Source organism: Pecten maximus, chromosome 2, assembly GCF_902652985.1.
Source record: "Pecten maximus chromosome 2, xPecMax1.1, whole genome shotgun sequence".
Lineage (NCBI taxonomy): Eukaryota > Metazoa > Mollusca > Bivalvia > Pectinida > Pectinidae > Pecten > Pecten maximus.
In genome coordinates this window covers 8859466-8884924 of record NC_047016.1, presented here as the reverse complement: position 1 = coordinate 8884924, position 25459 = coordinate 8859466, and the positions used below count along the sequence as shown (strand labels likewise).

General features: G+C 33.9%; 1 protein-coding gene across 1 annotated transcript; it reads left to right on the top strand.

Moving 5' to 3' along the window:
- Positions 1-20719: 20719 nt before the first annotated feature.
- On the top strand, positions 20720-22325 carry LOC117341051. Its single transcript, XM_033902876.1, has 2 exons — positions 20720-20864; positions 21223-22325. The coding sequence occupies exons 1-2, from the start codon at positions 20725-20727 to the stop codon at positions 21734-21736; spliced, it is 654 nt and encodes a 217-aa protein (XP_033758767.1). The 5' UTR covers positions 20720-20724; the 3' UTR covers positions 21737-22325.
- The last annotated feature ends 3134 nt before the right edge of the window (positions 22326-25459 follow it).

Sequence of the window (25459 nt, the reverse complement as noted above, 5' to 3'; positions counted from 1 at the left end):
TAAGTCTGATGTTGTGTGTAATTTGTCCTATAGTGATGAACATATATTCTAACGTTCTGTCTTTAGGTACCTTTTCAGCGAGACATTCTCCCGCGCTTTTGCTATTTGTCGATTCATTAGCATTTTCTATTTCTGTTCTCCGTGTAGTACTTTATGTTATAATGAAACTATACTTGTCAGGTGATATTGAATGTAACCCTGGCCCATTAAATGATACCACTGATTCTTCCTTAGAATCAAATATAAGTGAATGTTTATATTATAGCAAATACTCATTTGTCCATTTAAATGTTCAAAGTTTGAAGCAAAAGATTGATATTCTTTATACTGAATTATTCAACCATACAATTTTATCGTTTACTGAGACATGGTTAACACCCAGTGATATATATAGGCTCCCCAGATTTATGTTTTCCTGGATTTCCTGACCCTTTTACTTATGTAAGACCCGACAGAAATGGTGGAGGTGTTTCTACTTACGTTAAAGATTATATACCGGCAATACGTAGACCTGATCTTGAGATACCAACTATTGAATGCGTGTGGCTCGAAATTACTCTTTCTGGTGAAAAAATTCTCTATGGCACTTTTTATCGCCCCCCTAACTCACCTGCACAATCGTGGGACCATATTGCCCAGTCTATATACCTGGCACACAGCTGCGGAATTCCAAACAGTATAGTAACTGGTGACTTTAATGCAAATTTGCTTTCTAATTCTAGCCAATCTGACAAATTAAGACAACTACTCCTAAGTTATAATCTCACGCAAACTGTAAGCACGGCCACATTTTTTACTGAAACATCCTCCTCCCTTCTTGACATTTTATGCGTTAGTAATAAAAACCTTATCGACAAATGTATTGTAGATGAGAGTTTCTTAGATCAACCCATCAGGTATCACTGCCCCACTTACTTTACTCTCAGCATTTCTATTACTCAGGGACAATTTGTATATGGTTATACAAATACGGCAATTACTGAAAATTCTCTTCTATCACCACATCAGTCTGGCTTTAGAACTGGAGACTCGCCCCAAAACCAACTTCTCTCTATGATTCATGACATTACATCAGCGTTAGATATAGGCAAAGATATCCGTATGGTCTTCTGCGATATCAGCAAGGCCTTCGATAGAGTTTGGCACCGTGGTTTAGTTTTAAAATTATCTAGTTTTGGCATTAGTGGAAATTTATTGAAATGGTTTAAACATTACCTATCACATCGTACCCAGAGAACTGTTATAAATGGTAAAAAGTCAAATTGGTGTAATATATCAGCTGGTGTACCACAAGGATCAATTTTAGGCCCTTTGATGTTCTTGATTTAAATTAACGATATAGTAAATGATATAGAGGCCATTATTAAACTATTCGCTGATGACACTTCACTGTACACATTTGTTGACACTCCAGCAACAAGTGCCGATATTATCAATAGAGACCTCGTTAAAATCTATTCTTGGTCAAAAAGATGGCTAGTTGATTTTAATCCTCAAAAAACTGAAAGTGTAACAATCAGTAGAAAAGGCATGCGTGTAGCTCATCCTCCGCTCTACATGAACAACATTCCTATTAATGAAGTTAGTCTCCACAAACATCTCGGTGTGAACATATCTGACAACGGCTCATGGAAAGACCATGTTCATTATGTAATTGACAAAGCATCCTCCAAGCTTAATCTCCTAAGGAAGTTCAAATTTTCTCTTGATCGGCAATCACTTCAAACTCTGTATTTTCCCTTCATTCGTCCAGTTTTAGAATACGCCGACATTGTGTGGGATAATCTTACAGTAGCCCATACAAATATTTTAGAAAACTTAAATCTAGAGGCCGCTAGAATTGTAACGGGAGGGACAAAGCTTACGAGTAGATCTATGTTGTACAACGAAACGGGGTGGGAAACTCTAGAAAAAAAGACGTCCGACTCATAAACTTATACAGTTTCATAAAATGGTTCATGGTATGGTTCCCCCTTTCTTACAAGACATCATCCCAAATAGAAATTCCGATGTGCATACTCACGCTACTAGAGACGGAGGAAATTTTCGTCCTCTTCTTTGTCATACTTCTTTGTTTCAGAATTCTTTCATTCCCTCTGTCTTAAAATGTTGGAACTCTCTTCCGTCTGATGTAAAAACGAATCCGTCATTGCGAAAACTTAAGAAACACTTGCATGGACCTTCCACCAAAGTACCATGATATTTCTCCTCTGGAAGCAGACAAGGTCAGGCCCTCCATGCGAGACTAAGAATGGAATGTAGCTCCCTAAATAGCCACCTTTACTCGAAAGGCTTAGTCGATAGTCCTCTCTGTTCATGCGGGCTATCGAATGAAACAAATTTCCACTATCTTTTGCGATGCCCACTATACGTAAATCTCCGAACGCCATACTTCAATCAGATCAATCAGTATCATTTAACTGAAAGGTTGTTACTATTTGGAGATGAAAACCTCTCTTTCGAAGAAAATAAGGAATTGTTTACATGTATCCAAAAGTTTATAATTGATACTAAACGCTTTTGATTTCTTACATAATATGTTCGTTACTTTCATCACTTTGGAAATTACTACCTCAGAGAAAATCATAATCATGAAAGATTTGATGTAGTTAAATTAAGCTGGCAAGCCCACTGCACTTTCACCTAACCCCTCCTCCCTGCACACCCTCCCCTTCTAGTTAAAAATATTAAGGATAATATATGATCATATCTTCTTTCTTTTTTCTTTTCTCTCTCTCTTTCTCAGATTTAGTTTATTGCTGTCCATCTCAATAATGTAAATTCCAATTGAAGGAAGTGGACTAGTATAAGCTTTCAAGCTTGTTTCCATATCCTGTTTCTGTTTGTTGTTGTTACTAAAATGCTGTCATCTACTGTACCAAAAGAAACGAAATAAAGTTTACATCAATGTGTAAAATTATACATTTTTTATTTTTTTTTTCCAATTCTGTTGTAAGTCCAGCACTTTACCAGGTTTTAAGCACACATACCTCCCATTGTATGGCTGTTTATAATGATTAATTTGTTTTCTTTTGATCAGCTTAATATTTTCAAAAGTTTAATAACAAAACCTTTTAGCAACGAAACAATAGCTCGCGGCTTTTGAGAGATGAGCACGCAATTCACTTTTTACCCCCTTATTAAATAACGCTAGAGCTGTATGTAACTCTAATGTGTTGTCTAATATACAGACTCGTCAAAGTGTAAGTCAGCGGCTCATTCCCCGAACACCAACTCTGGTAAAGACAAAGGAATATGTTTATGTAGGAAGTTCTTTGAAGTTTAGTTATAGTCTGTTTCAATATGAAATACCAACAACTCAGGTTAAAAAATAGGGTCAGTTCAGGAATATGAATCAGATATAGTCGTCTAAATTCAAAGCACTATCATATGGAATATTTTACTAGTAATATTGAAATGACAATTTAAATCAATAAATATAGACTCTATGTAAAATAAATAAATACATATAATCAAATTTTATAAGCACTATGCCTTATTATATATTTTGCTATTGATAATGACAATATAAGATTAAATATACAAAAAAAAAAAAATTCGAAATTGTTTTCTAAATATAACAAATATAAAAAAAATCCAACACAATACAAATGTACATGTATAGATAGTCTAAGCAAGATAAAATATAAACAAAAATGTTACTGTTAACCAGAGACCTATATACTAGTATATAGGTCTCTGTGTTAACTAAGTATAAACATGAAACAGATATAACTTTTAAAAGAATATTATAATAATTCTTCAATAACATAAACAAAAACATTAAGTTAATCAATAGGAAAAAAATACAAAGTCTAACTAATATTGCTTTACAGTGAAAAAGTATGAATTTAAGGTTCCTTAATAATGCCAATTAAAGTGCCAATTCAAATGTTGATAATCAGATATATAGAGGATATCTAACAGTGTCTTCAGTAATACCAAATATATTTCACTCGTGTGGCAAATATTTTGATATTTTTCACGAGTGCGCAGCACGAGTGAAAAATATCAAAATATTAGCCCCACTCGTGAAATATATTTGGTATTACTGAAGACACCGTTAGATATTCTGTTTATTACATTTTTTATCAACGAAAAACCTACCCCGTATGCTAACTAGGCCGAATGTAAACAAAAAAGTAGTTCCCCTTGTCCAGGTGCTGACATATATGTCGGGCTTTCTGATTGGTCAATTATTTTGGTATTTTCTAATCATTAATTTGATTGGTCAAATCAGCAAAAGTGATATTTTTCACTACTGAAAAATATGATATTTTTCACTAGTGAAAAAGTGAAAAATATCACTTTTATAGAATGAATAATTTTTTATATTTCACTGGTAAAAATGTAATAGATATTTACCTGTGTTTTTACACTGAGGATATTTCTGTAACAGACTATTATTATTTCTTTATTTCCTCCAAGATGTGAAGAGTATACAGAAATAATTTACAAATTAGAACAAAATTCATTCACACTCATTATCACCTCTCACATAAGGATTCACGCTTTACACAATAAACTACAGATATAATAATGATTACATGATGTTAATAAAGGAAATTTCTTCGCATGTTTCTTAAGTTAAGACACATTAGATTCTTAATTAGCACATTTATACGTAATTCATTTTTAGAAAATGAATAGCAGTCATTTCATTCTGTGGTTTAACGTGAGATAATATAATTTAAGTGCCTACATGTGTTATGTAGGCTTGCAAATGCATTTTATATACATGTATGAATATCTATAAAACAACATTAATGATAATTACAAGTTGTCTTTTTCGTATGAAATAATTACAAAATACCACTGCATTGAAGAATCTTGAATACAATAACGATTGAATTAACTCTGAAGTCCTCGAGTTCGTATGAGGATAAGTCATAATTGTCGATACCCCAAAGACGAACATGGAGAAGATGGTAATTTGATAACGTGTTAAGGTAACATACAAAATCGACATCTTTTATAGTACAGAGAACACACCACAGTTGGTCACGCAAAGACTCTGTATGAGAGCATTCAAGCACGCTATGTAAGATTAAATCATTGTAAAACCACAATATTGACACAAAAATACATTTTCGTCATCTCGCATTTCAACACAAAGTTTAACAATTTGTTTAAAACATGAACTGTATTGGGGGAAATGTAGAGCTAATTTACATATTGAATATGGTTGTATTTTATTATGCAAAAGACCGAAACGAGAAAATTCTTTATCAGTTTTCATTCTTTCACATAGATTAAACTCCTCACAATTTCTTACATGGTCATTCACTAATCGTTTCCATTGGCATCTGTTTGGGAACAAGCCACTCTTCAAAAATTCACCAAGAACATAATTCAAATTATATTTTGTCAAAATATTGACAATGTCGGGAATAAAACCTCTGGAGAAAGTACACAGTTTGTAATCAAATATGCGCTTTATAAAAATTTCGCGCGTCAAAACTCCAACATCCATGGAACATATTCTTCCAAGGAATAGTAATTTTTTCACACTGATATATACTTCTATTTAAAACCAACCGATCAATGACGTACACATGTCTGTTCTTGTTCTTACATTAAAACCCTGAATTGATTTTACAATGAAGTTCTGTGCTTTTTCAAGCATGTACATTTCATTTTTCTTTAACTACCACAATTCGCAACCATAGAGTGCGGAAGGATATACTTTACATTTAATAATTTTAGCAATGGTTAAAGGATTGAGGGCACATTGGTGTGCTCCAGAACGAATTAAGGACATTACACCACATTTTAATTTGGAACAGGCACGTTCTGTACGTTCGACATTGTTGTTTCTATTGTTTAATAAAACACCAACATGATTTGTGCTATCTACAATTGGTAAATTCTTTTCGTAAAAGGATACATTTCGACAAGTACTTGGCTTCTTTTTGTATGTGAAACAACAATTTTAGATTTAGAGGCGGAAAATGTAAATCGCCACTTTCTACTGTAATTGTCACACATAGATAGTAAGTGTTGGAGACTTTCAACGTTATTGGTAATTACACATATATCATCTGCTTGTGTAGGTATATTAACACGTGAAGAATGGACTACTGCTCCTTTTCCACTGGATTCTACTTCGTTTAACAAATCATTGATAAAAACAAGATACATTTTAGCAGACAAAGAACCTCCTTGTAAGATCCCTTGTTTCATAATTACACTTTCTGATTTAAAACCATTAAAAACAACATTACTAGTGAAACACGAATACATTTGTTTCATAATAAGCCATATTTTCCCTTTAATACCCATATTGTACAATTTGTAGAATAAGCCTTCTTGCCATACAGAATCAAAGGCTTTATTGCTATCAAGAAAAGCAACAAGAACTTCAGATCCGTTCTCTAAGTTATAATTAATACTCTCTTGTAAATTAAATGAAGTGCATAGACTACACAGTTTTTTCCCGATAAGCTGATTGCTGTCTGTTAGGAAAAGTATGAGATTCTAGAATGGGAATTAAACGGGTAGACAAAAGTGTTTCAAAAATCTTAAAAAATACAGGAATTAATGTAATATCTCTGTAGCTATTGGGGTCATCTTTCGGTTTTTTTATCACCTTTTAAAGAGTAACAATGATGCAGACTTTCCAAGATTTTGGAATATACTCGTACTCAATGATAAGATTAAACAAAAACGTGATATGTTCAATCATCAGATCATTACAATATTTGGTATGTTCATACACAAGACCATCTGGACCACCAGATTTATCATTCTTCAGACATTTGCATATATTCGAAACCTCTTTCACACTGAATTCTTTTTATACATCTTTGTCATGCTTTGCTTTTACACACATGTTTGATACATTACTGTTCACATGATTTGAGAACTCTTCATCGAATAATGTATTGGATTCATTTTGAAATAATTTACTAAAATGTATACCCCATGCCTTTGCTATTTCGCTGGGATTACGTAGGACCTTACCATCATATTTTAGTTCTGTCTGTGACAATTTGGGTTTATGTGATTTACTTTTATATAGTTGCCAAAACAGCGTTTGGTCAACTTCACCTGATCTATCAATTTCTTCGAATTGGCCTTTCATATATTGGTTAAAAGCAATTCTTAGCTTCTTTCTAAAAATGGTTTTACATGACTTATAGTCTAAAAAATAAGCATCAGTTCCTCTACATTGGCCATTGTCTTTCCAAAGTTGCCTTTTACTACGCATTAGATTGTGCACAAATGTTAACTCTTCATTCCAATAAGACTTTAAGTGCCTTCTGAATTGCGTTTCTGTATGCATTGACTAGATGCACTGAGCAAAACAGATTTCAGAACATCATAATAAATATCTATGTCTGAAGTCGACGTTACATTTTGAGGCAATATTACTGAACTGAGATAATTATCGACTGTAGACTTATACTTTTTGTGTCAGTGACACTAATTGACCCATAGGAGTTAATTACAAGAGGGACAACCGTGACAAAATCCGACTGACGCCAAAATGTGACACAGGTGAAGTCTCCAATAACCTTTTTAATAAATCAGTATATTTCAATTGATTTAAAAATGTTGGGATAGAACTGCAGCCAATCTCTCACAAAAATAGGCACTATGCTGTTGACGGCGGCCATGATTTCGAGAGATGTCTATCAAGCTTGGTAACAGGTTGAAATGCCGTAACAGTTCCACATGTTCGACTGCCACTGTTGCAATCGGTGGGATTTTGGCCCCGTTTATTGATAAGATAACTGAATCAGACTATGGCGGATATCCTTTAAACTCAGTAGAGTTCAGCCAAATTCGTCATTTTTTAAGATTCAACTAATCTTACAGAGTTAAGAGTCGGAGGAGTCTTATCACTAAACCTTCTCAATACAATGACCCGTGTAAAACGCTCCAAAACATTGCGGTGTCCGTCTGACATTCATTTCTTACCTTGAAACTACTTCACAAAATCAAAAGGCCCTAAATAAGTTACATTTGACTGGTGCGTTCTTGTAATGGAAAACAACAAAGTTTGCTGGAACAAGTTAACATCACCCATATGCAACATTCAAACGGCTTTTGTGAAACTAAAATGAATACAATGGAAAACAGTTTATTTATTAATTTTTTAACGTCCAATTGACAGCCATGGTCATTTGAGGACGTTTCTGCTTTTTGAGGTGGAGGAAAGCCGGAGTTAACAGAGAAAAACCACAGGCAAATGGACAGTACCAGTTACATGTAACTGCCCCACGTGGGTTTCGAACTCGCAACCCAAATGTGGAAGGCTAGTGATGAAGTGTCGGAACACCTTATCCACTCGACCGCGGCCTCACATGTGAGGTTGGTAAGGTCCAAACATGTCATCTGTCAAAGTACGGTAATAAATCAGTTGAAGAACTGATTATTGACTTGCTCAAAAACAAGGGAAATCCTGCTTGTGATACAATTACATCAGAAAAAAATGTATAACACATTGTCAACTGATAAAATTGCACAAGAGTTTTAGCGCTAGTCTTCTCAGTACTTTGATTATATACAGCGTTAAATCTGACGAGTATTTTGCCATTTTAAAATCAAGCGGTAGGCTAACTTCAACTGCTTTTCTGAGTTAGATGAACAGTATAAAGAAATTTAACTTAATTTAAAATGAAATTTTGTCATTTCTGCAAGCATGCCAATATAATTGACAACACATATGAAAGATGTTGTATTGGTTTGGCCGATAAAAGTTCAAAACAACAAAATTCACTTCAAATTACATGTTGTGTCAAATTGGTATCTTCGATCGGTCATAGCACGAAAATGCTACACGGACATGCTTTTTTTCTTGCATTTTTCGCTTTCATCAACTCGCTTTCTTAAAATGTACACGAGACATAAAGTTAAACAAAGGAAATTTTTGACTCAAATGTGAATAAAGTTCGAGTTTTCTCCCTTTACTCGTCTATTAGAAATAATTTTACTTCATCTTTATACTGTTACATATTCAGCTCTGACAACCTTCTTCTTGAAAACAGATGAGTCATAATTTTTAACCTACAAGTGCTTATTGAAAAGTTGTTGTTTACAAGATGTGTGTAAGAGAATCTAGAAAAGAGATGGTTTGAGAATGTACTTGAAAAATTTGGCAATATAGTATAAATTATGAGAGAGACAATTAATGGTAAGTAGAGCTACATTGTATATGAATTCTATTGGATTATTAAATGCCTGAAACCAATAACTGATTTACCACTGTTTAGGATAGCTGTATTGATTTTAAAGCATTATTAATTGTCTGATACCAGGAACTGGTTTAGAATTGTCGAGGAGATCTTTGTGGGTTTTGTTCGATTAAATAATTGCCAGGAACTGTGAACTGTGGGTTATAAAAATTCTAATTATGGAGAAACAGATAGAAAAGGATTACTCAAGGAGAGCTGTTAGAAGATAAATAATTAACAGTGTTGATTACATACACCACCTTGTACACCATTTAATTTTGATTGTGAATTATCTCTGTAACTTGCTTAGTTTTGTATGTATCATTAAATTGTGGTTTAACCTTAGCTGCTGGGTTTCATCTTTCTGTTATTATCACGTTACAATATATTTTCTTTATGACACACGTGTAACGTATCTATGCTCTGATTGGTTGATTCCGTGTGAATTTCAACCAACCATTTGTAATTCTTAGAAGCGTAAGAAGTGTAGTATGACAGAATTGTCAAATGGCAGAAGTGTCTCATGATAGATGTGTCATATGATAGATGTGTCATAGGATAGATGTGTCATATGATAGATGTGTCATATGATGGATGTGTCATATGATGGATGTGTCATAGGATAGATGTGTCATGATAAATGTGTCATATGATAGATGTGTCATAGGATAGATGTGTCATATGAGAGATGTGTCATATGATAGATGTGTCATATGATAGATGTGTCATATGATGGATGTGTCATATGATAGATGTGTCATATGATAGATGTGTCATATGATAAATGTGTCATATGATAAATGTGTCATACGATAGATGTGTCTTGACAAATGTGTCATATGATAGATGTGTCATATGATAGATGTCATATGATAGATGTCTTATGATAGATGATAGACTGTGTACATATTGTAAATCTAAATCTGTTTTATCTGAGTGTGATTATTATAATGAAATCCGGGAACCTCTTGTTATAAAGGCTAATGACATCTCATCAGATTTTTTAGATATGTGTTCGAAAGATAAATTTATATTTTTAATGAATGAGGCATCTCTGCAGTGTTTTATAGCTAGAACAGTGTTTTAATGTATGAGAAAACGTCGTTCTTTTAATCATGATTGATTTGTGTTGATGTTGTATATTAATTTCTGTGTCTCGTAAGCCAAATACTGGCTGGGCATTTTATAAATCATGCATTGTTTTAGTTAAAACTATTATGTATGTATTTTAAAATGTGTGACACGCTAATAAAATATTTATCATTATTACAAGCTAACCGGTAATAAGTATTTATATATGAAAGTATTTAAAATGTTGCCATATCCATCCACTTAAAGAATAAATATAAAAAGATATTGTGTGACCAGAAGCATTAGATTCTAATCACATTAGTGTCTCAAAAAAATGCGAAAAAAATCCGGTTCAATGATCTTCTGTTTTTATTATCGTCATGCATATTTTCCGGGTCACATTCTAATAGCATGTGGGCTTCCGGTTACGTCATCAAATTCATTTCCCGTGAATTTATTGGGAAATCTAAATCAACACTTGAAATGAAATGAAATGGAAGAATTAAAAAAAATGTCTAAATAGAAATATTGTGATCAGTATTTAGTGCAACATTAAAGTTTCATCGTAAATAATTGCGACGATTCGCTAACCCAGAGACCTATATACTAAAAGTAATTGAAATCAAATTATTCTAAAATTCACATTTCGTTTTTATTATAATCTTAGAATTTGTATCACAAGATCGTTTAGAAGCTTTGCAATACTAACTCTTTCAAACGCCCAGATGCTTTGATTTGAGCAAAGATGGCGACCTGAAGCTGTGTGGCGGTTTGGATTAAAATTAAATTGCGTATATTTCGGCAAGTAAACATCGTATAAGGTTCCCGTGTGGTCAGATCATCTAATTTTGTCATAATGTATTCTGAACAGTTGTTGCTTTGTCGCTACCGTCATTAACATAAAAATTCGGATTATTATATAAATACTTATTTAATTATGTGTCAAATGATAAATGTGTCATGAGAGATGTGTCATATGATAGATGTTTTAAATGATAAATGTGCCATATGAGAGAAGTGTCAGATATTTATAGAACTTATATTAAAAGTGTCATATGATTGATGTGTCATATGATAGATGTGTATATGATAGATGTGTCATAGGATAGATGTGTCATAGGATAGATGTGTTTATGATAGATGTGTCATAGAATAGATGTGTCATATGATGGATGTGTCATAGGATAAATGTGTCATATGATAGATGTGTCATGATAGATGTGTCATATGATAGATGTGTCATAGGATAGATGTGTTTATGATAGATGTGTCATAGAATAGATGTGTCATATGATGGATGTGTCATATGATAGATGTGTCATAGGATAGATGTGTTTATGATAGATGTGTAAAATGATAGATGTGTCATATGAGAGAAGTGTCAAATGATAGATGTGTCATATGATAGATGTGTCATAGGATAGATGTGTCATATGAGAGATGTGTCATATGATAGATGTGTCATATGATTGACGTTTCTTTTAACAGAAATGTCATATGATAGATGCGTTTATGTGTTTTTTACATTGTACTATGAATTATATTCCTTGTCTGAAGTAAATGTAATTGATATATAGAAGTCAATATTTATCGACATTTAAAGTAATTCATGAAGCATATGTGTGATCCTGTGAATCCTCTCTTGTGATTGGTCCTTATAGTTTTGTATTTTTAAAAAGTGGGATAAATTCAGGGTGGTGTATTGTATACTGGGCAGTCTCATGGATTAGTTTCCTGTGTGCTGTCACGTCTTCCTCGCCAATACTAATGTAGCATTAGGGTATGTAGGGTATTGGGTATGTAGTATTGTCGTACATGTATGGGGGTTGGTTTTAGGTTAGGATGTTACATATAGCTAGGCCTATGTTATTGTCCGTTTCTATGTTATTTCATGTTGTAAATACATGTATTTATGTCATCATTAATAAATGGATAACTGTAGTTCAAGGCGTCAGTTCTCTCTCTATACGACAGATGCCACTAGCGGATCCCGGGGGGGGGGGGGGGGGGGGGGGTTCCTGGTCCCCCTACCCCCACCCCCTTTTTCGGATGAGGAAAGTTTTTGTATAGCCTTAAAACATAACTCATATCCCCGAAAAATTACTGCCCCCCCCCCCCCCCTTCAAATTCCTGGATACAAGTTATACTTCGAACTTGGATTGCTGGTCCACGAGGGTGAGTGTGCACTTTGACGTACACAAATTGGGCCCGACACGCTTCTTTTACATATATACTAATGCTATATCGTAGTGTAAGGGCTGTGAATAAGTTGTACAACTTGTGCCCAATTCCCTTTTTAAGAAAAGGCGATAGCGGTATCATGTTTAGATCAAATGGAATCGTCATGAAAGATACAATGCATAGGTGCCCTGATTTGAACTCCCCCTATGGACCCTTTAATACCTCATTCTGATACGCTTGGGACATACATGGGAAACACTCGGTTCCGGGTGGTTAAGATGCACGTGTTGTCATAGGAGAGAAAATCATACAAAGTTCAACCTTAGTCATCAATACAAGTGACCATCCATCACAAGATAATGGCTTGAAATGACAAAAACAGCTATTTACTACTATAGGATTATTTATCCTAAATGTATATCTGCAATGTAAAGGTTTAACAACCAAGAAACCACAGATGCTTCAAATTCTCAAAACCTAAGATAGCGACCATAAATCATCAAACCATGTGGCAAAGATATCAAGATCCTCAACTCCAACTACATTTATAGATGTACATCAGGTAAAATTCACTGAAAACTAAATGACTCTCTTAAGAAAAGCGGAGAAAATTACTGAAAAGGTAAAGTTGAGCGAGGAGGAAAATTCGAGCTACATATATATACATGTATGGTGTTCCACAAAGGCAAGTCATCTTAGTTTGAGACAGCAAATGCAGGTACGTTGAAAGTCAAACACACAAGCGCGATATAAACTATATATATTATATAAGTGGGGCTGACATATCTAATCAGCAATTTAGACGACGATTGTTCTCGGTTTTAACAATATCTCGCGATCCTTTGATGTACCAAACTGTCGTTAGCACTCTTAGCACCGAGGATTACTTCAATTTTCTATGGACATACTCAGGATGCAAAATTAACTTTCCATCGATGAACAACATGAAAACTGCTCTAACAGATGTGGATAAAAATGATAACAGGCTCAAACCCATAGAAACGCTAGACGACAGCGACAAAACTATTTCCACTAAAGTTAAAAAGGAAGTCAAAGTGATGAAAAGCATATCCTAGAAGAGGTCACAAAATTATCAAAGACAACTTAGCCGACGAAATCAGAGCAGATGTCAGAAACATAAACGACCAGAAAAACCTAGCAATAAACTCGATACTCTTCAATTTACCTGAACCAACAAGATGACATTATAATTTTCAAAGTATTGAGGGCCTCCATTAGAATAAAAGATGTTACAGTTAAAACTGATATCAGAGGAAATCCTATGGTAAACAAGGTGAGAACCTAAAGTAACCCTTGATAGCAAGGGCCAAAGGAAAAGGATCCTACACAATGCACGAAACATCTCGAAACAGGCACCAATGCAATTTAGGAGATTGAAGAACCTCATACTCAAACAATGAGAGATAAACAAAAAAGACGAGAGACAAGCGCATAAAATGAGATTTCACAAAGACCAGCGGCAGAAAAAACAATAACAAACGCACCAACAAACCTACTAAGTAGCGACGAGGACGATCCTCGAGATTATATAATGATGACTTTGATAATATAACAATCATAGACAGATCTGCTCATACCCCTTGTACTACTCAACTGAGAAATAGGGAGTGCCCTAATTCTCAACCAGAGTTACTTCAAGTTAGTGCCATTCAAACCAACAACTCCAATCACGTATAATGAGGAAGACGCAGATTGCCTACTCAACAAAAAGATGAATTTGAAGCTTTAGCAAGAAAAGAAAGCTATGATATAATCGCCATCACGCTGAGATGACCAGTTACGGGGTATCGTTAGATCTTGTATTGCAGTGTATTTTAGAGTATCGTAGAGTATCGTAGAGGAGATTGAGATATTTTCCAGGAATAACTTGACCAACAAAAGGTACCAACATTATTGAAAAGTAGCTAATGTAACCTTCATTCACAAAAAAAAAAAAAAACACCTTGCACAAAATTAGCGCCCTATTAGTCTAACATACATTACCTGCAAAATAATGGAGAAAATCTTGAGGGAAAAAAATATAGATTATATCGAATCAAACAGCCTCTCCAATAAACATCAAGACGGTATTAGAAAAGGCAATCCATGTGTCATCCAACTTATTGATGTTATCAATACCTGGACAGAGGAGTTGGACAAGAAAAACATTATTGATGTGTTGTACCTCGACTTTCAAAAAGCATTTGACTCGGTCCCTCTCGAATGACTTTTAAGAAAACTAACATGATATGGAATTAAAGGGAATGTCCTTATGTGTATTAAAGACTTACTTACTGAACGAAAACAAAGAGTGGTCCTAAATGGTAAAAGTTCTAACTGGTCGGGAGTAACTAGTGGTATAACACAGTCCATTAGGCCCTGTTCCTCGTCTATGTAAATGGCTTGCCAGATGTAGTAAAAAATGTAATAAAGATGTCGAGGAAATTTCACAGCGTGATATAAACAATTTGATCCAATGGTCTTAATGCACTTAGGCTAATCAGTAAGTAAAACCTACACTATGTAGTCATCAGGAATCACAAAACAAATTGATGAAATAACTTGTTTTTTATATATATATAATATATAACTATAACCTCTTCGTGCTATAGATCTCCCAAACAAACAATACTTGTGGCATGTATTTTTATGAGAATGGGATGTTACGGTGGGTACTGCCAACCATGGCGTATTCCTGTTGCAGGAAGGAAGTACTACGTTAATTATAGCTACCTCTTTTCTGAAACAAAAACAATATTACTTTTACCAGGACTTTATCTAGCATTTTGTAACATGCATTAAGTTTGATGACAATATCAAAGTCCTATAGGCAATTACTACTCCAACATTCCTCCTGATCAGTCAGTTGGTAGACTCATATAGGAGCCGGAATACAGGTTATTTAAAGTGTCAGAAAAACAAATGTGACTTTTCATTCAACTGGAGTATATATCACTGAGTTTGTGGGATATTCCCCTGGTCACGTGACCTATATCTCGCGTCCTTGAATACCTGGAGTATATATCCATGAGTTTGTGGGATATTCCCCTGGTCACGTGACCTATATCTCGCGTCCTTGAATACCTGACGTTAGCTGATCACGCCTGGAACATACCGTTATTCTGTACGAACAAACTGCTGATTGCATGGTCACTCATATATCTGAGAACATATAAAAATGATGTATATGCTACTATGTTTTTTCTTTAAAAAAACGTGTCTTGATTTGTTATTAAAGCACATAAATTAGCATATCAAGTAGACTCAATGATAATTAGATTAATTTTAATCGCCTGAATATTACAATGTCGGTCGTTATTGATTGTAATGGTTTAGATGTACATAAAACGCTAAATAACCAGAGGAAGGTATCAAAGGGTTGTACGGTTATTAAACAAAGGATAATATCAAAGGTTTTTATGGTTATTAAACAAAGAATAATATCAAAAGTTTATATGGTCGTTAAACAAAGGATACTATCAAACATTTTTAAGGTCATTAAACAAAGGATAATATCAAAGGTTTGTATGGTCGTTAAACAAAGGATACTATCAAAGATTTTTAAGGTCATTAAACAAAGGATAATATCAAAGGTTTGTATGGTCATTAAACAAAGGATAATATCAAAAGTTCGTATGCTTATTAAACAAAAAAAAGATAATATCAAAAGTTTGTATGGTCGTTAAACAAAGGATACTATCAAGGTTTGTATGGTTATTAAACAAAGGATAATATCAAGGTTTGCATGGTTATTAAACAAAGGATAATATCAAAAGTTTGTATGGTTGTTAAACAAAGGATACTATCAAAGATTTTTAAGGTCATTAAACAAAGGATAATATCAAAGGTTTGTATGGTCATTAAACAAAGGATAATAACAAAAGTTCGTATGCTTATTAAACAAAAAAAAGATAATATCAAAAGTTTGTATGGTCGTTAAACAAAGGATACTATCAAGGTTTGTATGGTTATTAAACAAAGGATAATATCAAGGTTTGCATGGTTATTAAACAAAGGATAATATCAAAAGTTTGTATGGTTGTTAAACAAAGGATACTATCAAAGATTTTTAAGGTCATTAAACAAAGGATAATATCAAAGGTTTGTATGGTCGTTAAACAAAGGATACTATCAAAGATTTTTAAGGTCATTAAACAAAGGATAATCTCAAAGGTTTGTATGGTCATTAAACAAAGGATAATATCAAAAGTTTGTATGCTTATTAAACAAAAAAAAAAGATCATATCAAAAGTTTGTATGGTCGTTAAACAAAGGATACTATCAAGGTTTGTATGGTTATTAAACAAAGGATAATATCAAGGTTTGTATGGTCATTAAACAAAGGATAATATCAAAGGTTTGTATGGTCAGACACCAGAGAATAATATCAAAGCTTTGTACAAAACAAAAGCAGATTCCAGACCATAGTAAAGACACTCATATAATGAATACTGACGACAACAGATAGACACACAAATGATATATAGATGGAATTGTATACAATACCGACAACAGATAGACACACAAATGACATATAACGGGGACTATATACAATACCGACAACAGATAGACACACAAATGATATATAGAGGGGACTATATACAATACCGACAACAGATAGACATACAAATGACATATAACGGGGACTATATACAATACCGACAACAGATAGACACACAAATGATATATAGAGGGGACTATATACAATACCGACAACAGATAGACACACAAATGACATATAACGTGGACTATATACAATACCGACAACAGATAGACACACAAATGACATATAAAGGGGACTATATACAATACCGACAACAGATAGACACACAAATGACATATAGAGGGGACTATATACAATACCGACAACAGATAGACACACAAATGATATATAGAGGGACTATATACAATACCGACAACAGATAGACACACAAATGACATATAACGGGGACTATATACAATACCGACAACAGATAGACATACAAATGATATTTAATGGGGACTATATACAATACCGACAACAGATAGACACACAAATGACATATAGAGGGGACTATATACAATACCTACAACAGATAGACATACAAATGATATATAGAGGGGACTATATACAATACCGACAACAGATAGACCCGTAAAATGACCTATTACGGAGACTTGTTTGTACGAAAGGTGTATAACCCGTGTTTATATGTTAACCAAGCTCGGTAAACAGTGACCCTGTCATAATGACTTTGTGATCTCTCACCCTATGTCCTTGAAGGAGATTGAGGGGGTCGGGATAATAACAAGACAAACAAGCGTGCCTTCACGTCCTTGATGGAGATTTAGGGGGTCGGGACAGTAATGAGACAAACAAGCGTGTCTTCACGTCCTTGAACACAGAGGAGGTATATCCTTGTCGATACGAACGGCTTGTTGTCAGTCGAATTGATAGGTGTTATATGATTGATGCGGGAAGACTTCCTCTTACACCTCTATACATATTGTTTGATATTTTAGAAATGTATAAGAAGAATCTCTATTTCAATCGCCTGTAATTAAAATTTTTATCCAAAATCCATAAATATTTCGATACAAACAATATCGTAAATATACTGACAACTAGCAGTTCACGGAAAGGACGTCAAGTTATGCAACATGTCTATTTTAATATAAATTGAATACATAATCAGTGTTTTTTTTTGTTTTTTTTTTAATAATTTTTTTCCGGACACATCTACCTTGAAACTGATTAAAAAATATATTTACATACTATTGTAACCCGAAAACTTCTCGTAAATCTAGTCATCGTGTTTTTATATTTACATACTATTGTAACCCGAAAACTTCTCGTAAATCTAGTCATCGTGTTTATATATTTACATACTATTGTAACCCGAAAACTTCTTGTAAACCTAGTCATCGTGTTTATATATTTACATACTATTGTAACCCGAAAACTTCTCGTAAATCTAGTCATCGTGTTTATATATTTACATACTATTGTAACCCGAAAACTTCTTGTAAATCTAGTCATCGTGTTTATATATTTACATACTATTGTAACCCGAATACTTCTTGTAAATCTAGTCATCGTGTTTATATATTTACATACTATTGTAACCGAAAACTTCTCGTAAATCTAGTCATCGTGTTTTTATATTTACATACTATTGTAACCCGAAAACTTCTCGTAAATCTAGTCATCGTGTTTATATATTTACATACTATTGTAACCCGAAAACTTCTTGTAAACCTAGTCATCGTGTTTTTATATTTACATACTATTGTAACCCGAAAACTTCTCGTAAATCTAGTCATCGTGTTTTTATATTTACATACTATTGTAACCCGAAAACTTCTCGTAAATCTAGTCATCGTGTTTTTATATTTACATACTATTGTAACCCGAAAACTTCTCGTAAATCTAGTCATCGTGTTTATATATTTACATACTATTGTAACCCGAAAACTTCTTGTAAACCTAGTCATCGTGTTTATATATTTACATACTATTGTAACCCGAAAACTTCTTGTAAACCTAGTCATCGTGTTTATATATTTACATACTATTGTAACCCGAAAACTTCTTGTAAACCTAGTCATCGTGTTTATATATTTACATACTATTGTAACCGAAAACTTCTCGTAAATCTAGTCATCGTGTTTTTATATTTACATACTATTGTAACCCAAAGACTTCTCGTAAACCCAGTCATCGTGTTTATATATTTACATACTATTGTAACCCGAAAATTTCTTGTAAACCTAGTCATCGTATTTTTATAAATTCGTATTTTATTCAGTCGAACTTATTCACAGAAAATGTAAGGTCATATCAAGAATTAAGATAAAAAGCTACATTGTATACATGTGCTTAAAATACTCATTTGATAAACTTGATCAGGTTTGTCAGATAGATGAAAACAATGTTTTTTTGACAACAAAGCGAAAATGCTATGGTTCCTGCTCATAAACATTTTCTTTTGATCTATTCGCAGACAAGAAACTGGAATATTTCCGAATTCATTTATCTGAGAGAACTAATTTCTCAACTTAAAACCCATCCGTAACAACATGTCTTACTATTAAACAAATAAAAGTACATTTTGTACATAAATAGTCTTTCTTTGACCTCCTGTATGACAATCATATATCAAGTCTGTATTTTTAGCTGTTCGTTAGAGGTTGAAATCACCTTATCTTTGACATTCATTCTATTTGAGATAAGATATATCTTAATTGAATCCTTGAGAGCTAATACAACGTAAATCATGCTTCTCTTTATGGTTTAATTTATTGCACTATATACATATTGATATTACAACTACTGCAAACAAACTGGATTCGATTTCCACGTTTCTGCTTAACATTCTACTCGCGATATGGGATCAGGGGAAGGGTTTCAAGCGAAGGCTTTTCATTACCGCAGCAGCTAAAACAATAACATATTGTCTGCACTCTACGCCATAGGTAAGCGATACACTAGTGTATGTGTATATGGATATTTATTATTTATGTCTCAAATCAAGATGCCGGCGTTAAGAGTGACGAATGAATCTCCTCCTACGCGAGGACACTAACTGTATTTTTTTCTACCGTATTTTATAGCTATAAAACTTATGAATCTGAAGACATTAAAACATTTCCACTACTAGGTGCGCTATTTCAATTGATCGATTTTATTAGTAGACTTAAGTGAGATCTACAAGAAAAGATAAGTTAGCCTAATGTATATACTGTAAGACGTGGATTATGTACGTGAAGGCGCGGCACTTTAGGTAAATCATTTTATTAACGTACACATGCAGTTCAATCTAATGTGTATTTAATGCTGAATCATGTTTCCTATACGTTATCCTATTGGCAAAGAGATTAAACAGTTAACAGATAGATGAACGACATATGATTCGATATTCAAACAGGATCGGATCAGATAGGCGGAAGTACAATATCACGAAATCTTTTCTATAATTTTTTTTCTACAAAAATCCATTTCAGAATAGTTTTGTTAGATTTCCTGGTAAAGGCACTTGAAGCCTGAAGGTTCTACGTTTTTTTTTACACTGTGCCATCATTATCTTGAGCGTAGTTCATACCGGCATGTCGTAAAATACCTAACATTACTGTTATTGACATCTTTAAACCTTACATACCAACGCGAAGTCAGAGTTTTCTATTTTTATCTTCCGGTACTTTGAATTATCACGTGCTATCACGAATTCAGGTGAAATGACCCTTACCCGCGGATTATTTTATCAGACAATTCAAATTCCTACCTCCCAGCCTTCTGTGTACACTACCACCAAGGATGTCCCTATATAACGTGCGAGTAACACCATTCATCTCATTATTACCTGAACGATTGACTCTTCAACACATTAGTGAAAAATATCACTCTACTTGTATCCGTCTCTATTTCACCCACAGAAAAAAGATGAAAGTTTGCAGGTAAATATTAGCAGAATTTCAAAATAATTTTAACATACAATTATGTAATGATATGTGCGTGTTTTATCTGTTTAGAATATTTTCTGTATTGCAATAATTTAAATATATTACAGGAGGCTACGTTCAACAATTGATTCGTAATCTTATTGTTAGAACATTACTTTCCATTGTTTTTATCTTAAATGGAGTAAAATTTTGTAATGGGTTTTATCTAACTAATTCAAATGTTTCTTAAATGTTATTTTTCGTTCCAATGTCTTTACATTGCCAATTTTGAGTTTTATCTAACTAATTTAAATGTATATTAAGTGTTATGTTTTGTTCAAATGTCTTTACATTGCCGATTTTTATGTTTTAGATTCCTGTCCCTGTTTGTGGTATCCTTCATACACCAAACTGCTGTGATGGCCACACCAGTTCCACAAGATCTCACTGGAAACGAATCACAACGCCAAATATCCTCCGACAATCATCATCACCAACCGCAAGTTCGTATGTCTTCACCGAAAGCTATGATACCAAGGAAACGAGACATTCGTAAACTCGACATGAGTATCCCTAGTAACAGAGCAGTGTTGGAAATATTCTACGAATGGGAGATGATGCACGGCGGTATTGGTATTATCCAATCAAGATACCGCAGGTCTACCCGCTCAAAACGCTCATCCCCGCAGTCAAGGGCAGCAAAACGATCAAAACATCACGGGCGCCGTCGGTCCCAGTATCAAAGACACGAAGACACATTCATCAGGGCGATGCATCAGAAACATAAAGGAAAATTGATCAACTTAGAAACAGCTCTCAGACGACTTTTTAAAAAGATTTATTTTAGTAAACGTGGATTTGGGAAATCGTGGTTAAGATATGGATGAGAAACGTTTACGGCAGTGTGAAACAATCTTCTGATGTCTTGTATGATCCAAGACAACGTTCTGTGACCACGTGCACCGACATCCCGCTACAAGAAGAACAGTTGAGGTATATTTAATACCATTTGATGTCGATAATCTATAGTGTACAGGACTGTTACAGGAGACTATAGTGTTAACCTATTAATGACACCTTAAAGAAAGTGGTAGGTTTTTCGTTCTGAAACGTAGTGACGTGGTATGCATAAAAGGGTGTATTTACTTTTGCACGGCTTGTTGTCATTCTAATCGATTTGGCTGTGTTGTGTTCAAACCCGATACTCAATACTCACAGGGTGTGCAATATGAGGTCGTTTGGGCGTTAATAGTACAGTATTAACCCAGGGTAGAAATTAAAAGACAGTGTTCACCTGGGACGGACAGGAAACTTTAGTAGTCGCCATGCGTGTGGTACCCGAGATAATTTCTCATTTGGTGTTCGCACATTTGAATCTCATTCTAATCATGTATTAATTTATTTAGTATATTGTATGTACCTGTGTTATATATTGTTAAAGTATTCATTACATTTAAATAAAACTATCGAAATGTACGTGTTTCTCCGTGTTCTTATTGATGCAATATGCCGTAGTCGTCCGCCATCGACACAGCAGGGGTAAATATGTGGCTCGGGAGAGTTCGGGCATCAAATTCATCAAAATTACAACAACAAAAAACATTCCGATGATATTCTTTTAATTAACCATGATTTTGATAAATATGACTTTTTGATATATCACATGCATATTAGTGATATTACACAAACACACGATTTAGCTGTCCAACTATTGGGTGATTTCGTATGTATTCACGGACAAGTTACTCGCATAGATACAATATTTGAGAACACAATAAATGGACAATCCAGCAGAATTATTTGCCGAGTGAGGTTTCCTGAACGACCATCCCTTTTGTAATACATGAAAATAATAACTATATATTATTGATAAATTTGAAATTGGAACAATACTACTGTCCAGTGTTTTTTTATACATATAAATACCAATACCTTATACTATATAAATGTATAAGATGTATTGGGGAATTAGCAGTGTTACGACGGTCCAGAATTTGATACGACGTACAATGTACATATTTAAGCATAAAAGGGACATAAAAACCTGTGACTATAGTATTACGACAGCGCATAAAGAGGCAGATCGCCTCTAAAATTCGACAATTACTTGTCTGTACTGCCTTTATTACTACTTGACAAACTTATCTATTCTAGTTGATCGGGTCTAGTAAGTAATGGTCAAATATAAGTACTGGATCCTAATAAACAGATGTTCGCTGGATGTGTATTACTAGAAAAAGATAATTTGTAAAGTAGTAATAACGACAGTACAGGCAAGTAAATTGTCGAATTTTCGAGGCAATCTGCCCCTTTATCAAGACACAAGTAAATTACGAACGATCACATATAGACAAAAAACGAAAAATATCGTTATGTTTATGAAAACGATCCCCTCGGTCGATAATCAATTCTCCAGGGCCCATTGAAATTAATTAAAAATTATCTACGGTAGTGTACAGATGAAAAAGAAAATAAATAGGTTGCTGAAGCTTTTAGTTGTATTATCTATGTATTTACTTTTACTATTATCTATAGATAAATGAATAAACAGTTAACTTAAAGGCTGTTGAACATTTTAGTTATACTATTCATCTATTTATTTACTTTACCATCTGTGCTAGCGATATTTGTGAACTGTTGGATAGCAAAGGGCTACGTTTTCGATAATTGAATGTTATAGGATTCGTGATTTTGCGACAGGCTAGCTTTATATTCCAACATGTACGCACGACGCCGAATTCCGTTTAAAGTAGTGTAAAAGGAACAGTGTTTGGAGGATGACTTTTCTTTTCTAACGTTGTGGTATGAGGATACTAACTTGTTAACGTTATCTTATGAGGATTCTTACGTTTTTATGTTGATTTCCTCTGGCCCTGTCACCATGTCTGGTGTAGGGCCAGAGCGCACTACTATATGAAAACGTGGAATTATTATGTCGTTAAGAATTTGGTGCAAATACAATAAAATCGGGTGTGACATAACGCCTACCTTACATATATGGATAAATGAGATATTAATTTACCCCAGAACACCCATTTAGTCCCATCTAGGTGTTTTCTTCCGTCCGTATAGACCCTCGCTTTACGCTAGTCAAACTTTCGTACCGCCATTTTATAAGTGACAGTACGACTAACCACCCGAATCGGAACGCAATGGACCGAATGGACCACATATGATTTATTGTGTTTTTCTTCTTGCATTGTTTAAATTAAGAAAACTAAGATTATTATTTCCCAAAACCTATTATATTAAATTCAAAAATTCATTATTTATAAAGTTTAAGGGGTTAAAATATATAAAATTAAATGTTGTATTTTTTTCCTTTTCGTTCCATCGCGCACTGATTAGGGTAATTAGGCCGCCTGCGACCTACATAGTTAGCAATATGGCGTAGGGTCAAGTATGAAATTTTGACTAGCGTAAAGCGAGGGTCTATACGGACGGAAGAAAACACCTAGATGGGACTAAATGGATGTTCTGGGGTAAATAAATATCTCATTTATCCATATATGTAAGGTAGGTGTTATGTTACACCCGATTTTATTGCATTTGCACCAAATTCTTAGCGACACCAAGCGGTGTCGGATAATTCCACGTTTTCATATAGTAGTGCGCTCTGGCCCTACACCAGACATGGTGACAGGGCCAGAGGAAACTCGGGCTTTATGTTGTCATGTGATGATACGTACGTGTTTATGCAGTCTTGTGCGGATATTTACGTGTTTACGTTGTCATGTGAGGACACTAACGTGTTTCCACTTCCGGGTTAAACGGACACACTATGATTATTGACTAAACAAACTAGCTCTAAGATCAGGAATTGAAACCAAGTAGGGAAACCTATTGTTTTAAGTTAGTACAGGATCAATTAAGATCCTCTACACCGGAATGAAATATACAACATAAATAATTCTTGAATAAATTAATTGTGGCAACAATTCTATTTTCACAGAGTTCCTTATTCATTATCCGCCCTGTCTAGACCATTTTTGAAAGAAAATGTTTTAGTAATTAAAAAAAATAATTTCAAAAATATAACCATCTATACATGAATGAGATTAAATAAAAATCAGCCTTCGTTAATCGCTTTCTATCCTTTCTCGTTCAATTTATGATTCAATCATTATATAATCCGTACTCACAACGACTAGGGACTTGATTTCGAAAAAATATATTATTACAAATCATGAATAGGAATAGTGGCGTTATTAATTAAATAAATGTTTTCTTTTCTCTCACGATATAAATTCCAAGACACATAGAATAGAATATTCATGTTTGCAAGATCATATTTCGGAGTTATTTAAAGGGACTAAATGGTTATATTTCATTTATTTTCTTCCTGCATTTTATTTCCGGAAAGTGTGGTGATACCTTAAATTAGACTGTTTACAGAATTATGGCACTTCTTGTGAAATTTTGGCAATGTTTATCAACTTCAAATTATCGCTGAACAACAGTGGAAGTTGTATCTGTCGCCATTTGCTGTTTATATCGGAAAGAGCGGAGTGCGTCACATGATTTCATTATCCTCGCTTTCACCCGACGAAAATTTTGATATTTATAATTAACATAAATTGCATAACTTTTACACACTATCAATTCCTTTA